The sequence below is a fragment of the Barbus barbus genome, assembly GCF_936440315.1.
Source record: "Barbus barbus genome assembly, chromosome: 1".
NCBI classification, from domain to species: Eukaryota; Metazoa; Chordata; class Actinopteri; order Cypriniformes; family Cyprinidae; genus Barbus; species Barbus barbus.
The window spans coordinates 16,553,933-16,563,322 of NC_136729.1; the positions used below are offsets into that span (position 1 = coordinate 16,553,933).

The window sequence follows — 9,390 nt, forward strand, 5'->3', positions numbered from 1 at the left end:
TTGAATTGCGAATCGATTCTGACTGTTATGCTAATCATATTGAGCAGTTCATTGAAATGAACCGACTCAAATGAGTCATTCATTCTTGCTTCTGTATTCGGCAGTAATAATTGCGAACCACCACCAAAAACACTGGGCAGACGACATGATTGTCACGGAAAATGTCTCTAGGATTAGTCTGCTGCTGCTCCCTTGTCAGAGAAGGATTTATCAGTACAATTTACTGAAGCACAGCAAAATATCACTGGTGCTTGTGCTAATACGCCCACTTAATAGGTATTGTGTTTTATAACTGCATAGCCTATTTAAAGACCTTTAATTTAATCTTGCACGTGCAAAAGTTGAAATAACTGCAGGAAATTCTCGCTATTGATGAAATTTTATATTTAAAAAATGCGTGTGAATATTATGCTATATAAAGTGTTGTTTTTAAATGCAATTTAAATAAAAACTTGCATCAATCAAAATAAGCTGGCATTGATCAGTCACAGAATGTGCTCTCTTAGTTTTCACTGGTTAAAACCGTTAGGTAGTACTAGGTGTTTGTCTCCATCTAGCGGATCATGAGCTCCTGTAAGGTTCATGACTGGTCTCATTTAAAGTGGCACGTAGATTTCCTGAAAGTCTAGCAGTGGCATACTCTTCCGAAGAAATGCTTTTTTAAAGTTATAACATATAGTCATTTCTCAGAGCTCGTGCGTTTATTACAATAATTTCCATTTACATAATGTACATTTTATTGTAGGTCACTATGGCATGAAAACAAATGGCAATTTAGGAAATGTACTGAAAGAAAGTCTCCATTTAAGAGTACACCAGCTATATATAGGTGACTTAAAAGCAACAGGTATGATATTTAAACCATCAAAACCGAAGTGGCACTCATCAAAACAAAAAGTTGCACTCATGTGAAAATAGTCAATTTAGACATGATTGAAATAAATTGTATAGATCAACACTTTGACTCAGTATGAGAAGACAACCATAAAATAAATATAGCAATAATAAAAAGTAGCCATTTTAATATTAGGTTATTAGGTTAGTAAACATGTTACTACATTTAAAAAAATCAAGGTACACATTTTACTTTAGCTACAGTTGTAAGAAAAGTTATTTACAGTATGAAGTGGAATTCTGCATTATAATACAATAACAAACAAAACACAACCTGCTTAAGCTAATCACACAAACTACTGAACTTGACATGACATTACTGTTACCTAAACAATAAACTGAAAAGTAGAATCAGTACTGTATTTTGTAACTTTAGCAGCTGTAAATTCTGTTTAATTCGTCCTTCGTCTGATAAGCAGCCTTGCACAAAAGAATGTTACCTTTTTTCTTCCTGGATAACTCTAATTTAATTGATAGTTGAAGTCTTTCATGGCTTCAGCTGCTGTGTCCTGTTACACTCCCCATTTCCCTAGCTAGGTTGTGAATCAATATATCGTGAATACAAATTCAGGAACTCACAAGGGCCACTAAACATTGGGGCACTGATCGAAAACTGGGTCACACATAAATGTCACTGGTATTTATCAACAACATCACTGTGTTATATTCCAGGACCAGTGCCCTTCTTGTATGATTTGTGTTGTTTAGCATGCGTCTTCACAGTACAGTGACATATACACTCATACACAATTTTTCTTGAATCATGAGACACGAACCATGACAGGATATAAGCAGGCTAAAAGTGATTTACAGTGCATTGTGGAACAATTTTGGCAATGGGACAGACCCAGAATTTTTTTGAATGAATCCTATTTTGTCTCATTTATTAGACACACTCTAATTATCCTTTAGAAAAGTCCATTTAGAAGTTTGAATACAGTACTTCTCCAAATCTAGACTGCTAACTTTTAAACAAAGTGATCTGTATGATCCCAGCTAACCAAAATATGCTCTAAGGACATTTTGCAAACATCATGAAAACGTTCTCTGAGCATTCAAAATGCCCCGTTTTTTAAAATGGTTTAAAAAAAAACATTTATCTGAACGGTAAGGGATCATTCCATACTTTTTTTAGTTTTCCAAACATTATGGGAACATTATTTTTTAATGTTCTCTGAATATGCTGAAACAAGTAGCAACATTTTAAAAATATTAGATGAATGATAAACGTTTCAGAAATAAAACATTCCATGAATAATGTATAAACATTAGTAAAGACAAGATAACTCTGAACGGACATTCTGTTAACCTAACCGGAAGAACTCTTTTTCAATACTTTCAGAGAAACTTGGCTGAACATTAACCAAAGTTCTGATAGCATTTCTTGTGAGCTTGCTCATGTTAGAAAGGTAATTTACCTGCATTTTACACCTCATCACAGTATCTCGATATGTGAAATTCGCTCCAACTTTGTTGTGCATTCCTTGACGCAAACTCGGTCTCATGCCATTAAAACATTTTCAGAGAGCAAGGGAAAGAATGTGATATACTCTTTCAAGAGAAAAGCAAACATTCCCCATTCTTCATATTGAAAATATTATCAAGAGGTGTATATATGTCAACAAAAATAGGATTTTTTTTAATATATGAAAATAAGAAAAGCTGCTTTGGGTTTTCTTACACTTCTGAGACAGATAAGAGAAAAATCATAAAATAATAAAGAAACATAAGGCAAAGATTTTTCTTTCTAAAGAAAAACATTCCATAAACGTAACTCTTGAACTAAAATTATTTATGCAAATAAATGCAAAGATGGTACTGCAAAGTATGTGTCATTGGGATACTATGTCAGCTGGGCTGATACTGTATACCAGTGTTGTATATACACATAGAGTATTTGTTTTAACTGTTTATAACTATAGTACCTCTTTACCCTCGCTAATTATGCTCTATATCAATGGTCTCATTGTGGCAAAAGTCATGTAAATGAATAAATAATCTTGAGTCAAAAATCTTTAGAAAATCATGAACACCTGAAAAAGTCATGCCCCCCCCCCCTTTGTCAAATATTGTTGACAAAGGGGGGGGGGGGGGGGGGGCATTACTGATTCAAAAGACTGACTCATTGCTCTTTTCTGGGTTCTTTCATGTTCTGCACTCAAACAGACTTTCTCCTCTTGCCAAAGACATTGTTAATGAGCTTGGCCATGGATTTGGAGCCACTGTACCGCCTGCGGTCGCCTCTATGCTTAAGCTGTTCCATCACATGGCGGATGAGCTTTGTGAAGAGGTTGGAGATCTCCAGGTAGTTCTCAGCTGCCGAAACCTCCTGGAAGAGGCATTTGTTCTCCTGGGCCAGAGAGCGGCCCTCCTCTTCACTCACTTGGCGGCTGTGGCATAAATCCTGCTTGTTACCCACCAGGCAGATGGGAACCTCCCTATTGAAATTAAGCCAGATTATTTGCTTTCAGGAGAAAATTGCTTTGTGATCAGAACATGGCCATATGATTTATTAAGTAAATTAAATAGTGTTTAGGAATACATTTATAATTACATTTATACATTTGTAATCTAGTTTAATATTGCTACAGCACATGTTCATACACTGAGATTCTTTTCTCACAGTGTGTCCCCTAATTGGAACAATGGCATAGCTTATATTTTCCCCTCATCTGACACCATAGCAAGTGGAACAATTGACAAAAATAAATAAAAAAATCTAATGGTGACAATGTGGTTGGAAATTTGCTGCAAAAGCTAAAACTTCATGTTAAAAGTACAACCACTTGCAAAAGCCTGTTTTGAGGAGTATGTTAGATTCTGACCACCCATGATTGATCTTCTTGCCCGTTTCAGAGTTCTAATGGACTCCAGATGGCCAGTATTATGCTCACTTACTATTGTTTCAAAGGACTTTCAAATGACAAATAACCAGTGAAACCTAAACCATCCAGAGTTTTAAATTCCTCTATAAATGTGATGGACTGAAATGGGAAGCTTTGGCCTGCTGGTTATAATACAGTTATCAAAACTATTGGAAATCGTACAGACAAGGACAGTTCTTTTGATTATTTGATGTGACCCAGTCTGTCCTTTACAGATGTGCACAGATCCAAGCAGGAAACCTCTACTCTGTTCTGCAAATGGTCCTCATTAATTCATTAAAACTCCTTCGTCCTATTCCAGTCAACATCAGACAAAGGTCAAAAGGTCACTGGAGAGACTCTGACTCACCCTTTACAGGTCTCTCGGCGACTCTCTTTGATCTGCGCCAGGATGTTTTTGGCATTTAGGAAGGACGTACGGTCGCTGATGGTGTACACCACCACAAAGCCATCAGCCCAGTCCAGTGGTTCCTCTAGGATACATCTACTTTCTTCACTCTGCCAGGGGGTGGGGGGCATACAGAGGTCCTGTCAAAAACACATGCTCATGCAAAATCTCGTCTGACAAGATGGAAAAGCGGATTGTTATTTCATTTGTTTACAGTTGACTAGATCTCTGCCAAAAGTTTTTGTTTTGGATGCAGTGATTGACTGCCAGTGTTGGCTGTGTACACACAGGCATTTAGTTACAGGGTAGAAAAGTGCCCATCTCAAGAGTTTTGGAAATCAAAGTAAAATAACAGCTGGTGAAGTAAAAGTTCCCAGATGCAGCAGCTGTAAGACATGAGGCTCAGCTTTCAAAGGTTCTGCGCTGTATACTCTACTTCAGGAAAAGATCATAAATCCCATCAGAACACAACATGAATTTCCCATAAGAAGCAGGTATATCTGAGCATGTCGCCCTATAGCAGTGTTTGTATGAACGCTAGCCATGAGCTCAGGGTAGCCGTTATGAAAGAATAAACACATACCTGTGAGCACGGATCAAAGACTTCCAAGTTCAACTGTCTTCCATCAATGGAGAGCCTTTTATGGTACAAGGAGTCTACAAAAAGCAATGTTGGATAAAAACCTTGGTATTAAAACAACCGTGCACATCATAAAATCGGACCCCTGAAATCAAGGCAGACTGTTAGATGCTCATATAAAATTCAAGGGAATAAAAGTAGAGACTGAGTGCATGTGATATGATACACATGTAGTTGTATCAGAGGTGCAGTGATTACTGGGAGCCTCAACAAACCATGGCATGATTAGAAGGAATGGACTTTTAGGAACTAAACAACAGGAAAACATGCACCAGCCCTGCTTGTACACAAAGTTAGGCCTTTTAAAATCAATGTAAACATTCATTATTTAGAGATGAAAATTGTGTCATCGTTTACTCAGCCTAATGTATTTCCTGTATGGCTTTCTCCTGTGGAACACAGAACATTTTTGTACGGTGGCCGAGAGAGCTCAACACGCTGCAAATAGAAAAAACACCTGCAAATTTAGAAAACAACTTCGTCAATTTGACAACACACCACACAAACTCACCAAGCTCACCACACAAACAAAGAAACACGCTGCAAATAAAATTCTTGAATTGATGATGTTTTTTTGATTTGCTGGTGCTTTTTCTATTTGCATGTGTTTTCTGAAGTTGCATCGCGTTGAGCTCATGCATATCAAATGAGTAATCATTTTACTCATTTCACTCAGATGCATTCTTATTTCCATTTGTATATAAAGGACGCCCTCTTGCCTAAGCTTGCAGTTATGTTTTTCATCTATTAAATGAACAGTAAAGCTGTGTTATGTGAATTACAGCATTTAATAATATTCCAGACATAATGCTGAGGCAAATAAAACCCATGAACACGAGTAAAGTTCTGGCTGCATTATTAAATGTGCATGTGAGGCTGTACTTACTGGTATTTGACGCATATTCTCCTATGAATCGCTTGGTCAAGAATCTCACCAAAACCGCTGAGGACAAGAGAGAGGAGATGATTGATTAGTCACTTATTGAGATTGATCATCCTAAGCCTTGATGTAAATGACTCTTATGACAACTTAAAATAAGTAGAGAGGGCACAAGGTCAAAGTCCAGCCCCTCATCAAAGACTTGGCCAGTCTACAGTGAACGCTGGTGCATATTTGGCACAGGAAAAACTGTTACATTTTCTCCATGAGCACACTACTGGTCTATATTAAATATTTGAGCCATGAAGCTATGCTGGCTCATTGACTCATTGAAGTCGGGGCTTGAGTTTCCATGCATAAATACGCACTCAGTGGCTGCTTTCAATCCCTCTACCAAATATAAACCATTAAACAGTCAGGATTTAACTCATATTCCTCTCAAATGTGCAACAATAGACCCTCCTAGTTGTTCTGTTCTGTCTTCAACCTGGTTATCAGAAGCATGACTGAGGACCCCCGCTAAACTAGAGTTTCGCTCTCAGGGGACGTAGCATCATCATTTCCCAAACACTTAATAGTCATTAGCACAGGTATGCAGCCTGAAGGGCTAAATGTTGCTTCTGAGAGGAACAAAAAATAATCTTTCCCCAATTTCAGCAATTACTTGCCTCTCACAACCATCTATTTTAATTTCCCTCTGAGATGACTTGTATAACCATGACCTCACTACTGATCTGTTCCAATATACAAAGTGCTTTCAGTGTTTGTAGAGGGCAGACACAATGTCTCAGTGCATTGTGAAGCACTCACACACATTACTGTACAGCTCACACATGGATGATTTCCAACTCAAAATGTGAGGACCATGCAACAGGCACATGAGTTAAAAGAGATGCTGTAAAGTTTTAGTTAATCTGAAAGACAGATATGCATATAAACTGTACAAACTACATAGAGTATAAGATGAGTACTCACCAGATTTACCTGCTCCCTCACTGCCCAGCAGGGCCAGTTTGATGTCATTCATTGTTGTCGATGGTGCCCTGTGTTTGCTGTGCTTCTCTGTGTCCAAGTAGTTGGACAGTCCCAGTCTCAACTCTTTACTATTTACTCTGCTCAGTGAAGTGATGCCACGCTCCCTCTCTCTCTATCTCTCTTACTCTCTTTCTGTTAAACACGCAGACGTTCCTTTCTTCCATCTCTCCTCCCACTACTCACAGAGAGCTGAGCTGCCACAAGGTCAATTCAACATCCCTTCGACACTTAAACGTTGTTCAGATAAGTGAAGAACTTTGCTTCATTAAATTAAACCTAAGTGCTCTGTGATCTGATTTTGATCAGAAACTCTGATTTATATTTAAGTAAAATTAAACAAAACTGAATCTTTTTTCACAGTCCAAACATGCTGCTGGAACTATTTTAGTGTCTCGTTTCAATATTGCGCCAGTAAGTGGCGAAAAGTCATTACCTTTATGAATGAGTTTTTGACTCATCGAATCATGTTGAGACTCACAATGGCTCTACTGTGACTGCCAATAATTGTCTATCTATTTTGCTCTGTCAATGAAAATAATCACAAACAAACCCACAGCATGTGCTTCTCAGAGCAATGAGTTGTTTCGTTTCTGAATGATTTTCTGAACCAGTGTTTTGAACAAATTTAATTTGATTAAAGACTAATTTGATTAAAGACTTTAAGACGGTCTCTTGTCGCCACCTATGGAAAGAGTCAGTGAAAATCCCCACCACAGCAACTACTGGTTATCAAAACAAAATAATTTATCTTAAACATTATAGAATACCTCAGTTTAGGAGACTCAGTCTTTATTCATATAGTGTAATATAATCAGAGATCAAGTCATGCTGAGATTCCAGAACATACTTACATACTCTTCGGGTTGCTTGTAGGCTCTCACAAATAAAGGTACAAAAGCCATCACTGGGGTGGTACCTTTTTAAAAGGTACAAATATGTGCCATGTAGGTACTAATATGCATCATTTAGGGGTAAAGGTACAAAGGTTTACCTTTTGTAAGGGTGCCGTGCCAGTGAGAGTTTGTGTACCTTTTTCTCTGATAGGGTATAACCTCTAAAGCAAGTCCCTAATTTGAAATACAAGTATACACAGTCTTATTGAAATTGAAGTCTGGGTCAGGTATTTAAAGTGGTTGGCAAAGCTGTCTCACATCAAGTATTCTGTCTCTCAATTATCTGGGCAAACATGTTAGCCCCAACAGAAAAGTTCCCAGTGCCAACATACAACTCGGCCAGGAATGTCAGCCATATTTTGATTGCAGGGATCAATTCCTTTTAAAGTGGAGAGCAGCAATCAATTTTCCCTCTTTTCCAGAACAGTTCCAAAAATTGAAAGACGTTTAGCCATCCAAAGTTCAATTTCATGGGCTGCTACACTGGTCAGGGAGTCTTTTTTCCGCAGACCTTTTTTTCTGTCTCAGTCTTTTCATTCTTTAGCTGAGTTTACCCCGGTGTCCCATTATTATTCTGTTATGTTTCATTTGATTTTTGTCATCTGAGGACTCACAGACACTTTAGAAACACAAAAGCTTAAAATGTGCCCGGCACCACACATATGTGGCACATATCACGCTTCGTTCATTTCACTACTGAGTATATCACTTTAGACAGAGTGGAATTTCATTAAATTAAAAAAGTTGTTTATAGCTGAAACAACTTTTGTGGAATCAGTGAGGCTTAAAACAGAATATCACTCAAGTCACTCAAGTTAAAAAGCTTGCAAAGACCTCAAAACAAGCAGTCACTAACAGAAAAAAACATGATTATGAAACAGAAGGATGCTGTACATCACTTAAATACATATATAAAAGGCAAACTCTAAACTGGCTAAACAGCACACAGATGTGAATCAAGCACGGACACATTTGTTAGGGCTATATACTTTCTCATTTGCGAAGCCCTAAATATTGTTTCTATTAGACTGCAACATGTTATGAAGCCTGCCATTTATTTACTTGCACGTTGTGCATGGGTTTTCGTAATTATCAACATATTTCATATGCAGTTGCATGTCTAATCACAATCAAAGTATTTCCAAAGGCACACACAAAAGAATGGGCAAAAATTGCCCATTAAACTACAAGAAATCATGACCTCCTTTAGGAGTCGTTATAAATGAGTACTCAAATCTGAAGGGGGGAAATGAGGCCAGCTATATCTCATGAGAAGAAAGGAAAGGGGGATTTAAAAGCTGCCAGTAGAGTTATTGCATCATGTCTGTGTTTAGTGCGGCCTTGTGGGGGCTCTGCTCTTATCCCCCATCTTTAAGAAGGCAATCAGGGGTGTAATCCTGCAAGTATTGGGGGAATTCTCCGAGACCCAGACCAGACACTGATCTGATTTAAGTGTCATCAGGAAGCTGTCAGTTAAGATGAGCCAGGAAGTGTCTGCTGGGGTTAAGAATTACAGTACCTTTCCAGGGAAACTCAATTTGTAAAGGGAAAAAAATCTGTTATCAGTGAAGAAAGACGATCACCCTTTTAGATGGCATCAAAGCTCACTTAATATCTTTTTATCTGAAGGAATTGTTAGAGGAAGACTGTCCAAAATGAGAGCCTGAGAGATTACAGCAAGAAACAAATTATTCATCTGCGTTTAGTATTTCGGCCAAACATTGCACATTGTAAACTGTGCCAACGTTAAATTCTAAGAATTATTTGATGCTTTA

General features: G+C 37.8%; 1 protein-coding gene across 2 annotated transcripts; it reads right to left on the bottom strand.

Annotated features, from left to right (window-relative positions):
• Nucleotides 1-684: 684 nt before the first annotated feature.
• Nucleotides 685-6,871, bottom strand: LOC306874939 (ras-related and estrogen-regulated growth inhibitor-like protein). Of its 2 annotated transcripts, none has more exons than XM_079425276.1 (5): nucleotides 6,663-6,844; nucleotides 5,694-5,750; nucleotides 4,751-4,824; nucleotides 4,129-4,277; nucleotides 685-3,332 (listed from the first exon to the last, which is right to left on the bottom strand). In XM_079425276.1, the coding sequence occupies exons 1-5, from the start codon at nucleotides 6,712-6,714 to the stop codon at nucleotides 3,053-3,055; spliced, it is 612 nt and encodes a 203-aa protein (XP_079281402.1). In that variant the 5' UTR covers nucleotides 6,715-6,844; the 3' UTR covers nucleotides 685-3,052. The 2 variants fall into 2 exon arrangements, with proteins under 2 accessions (XP_079281402.1, XP_079281401.1); XM_079425275.1 differs by having other exon boundaries at nucleotides 688-3,332; nucleotides 4,129-4,307; nucleotides 6,663-6,871.
• Between the last annotated feature and the right edge of the window lie 2,519 nt (nucleotides 6,872-9,390).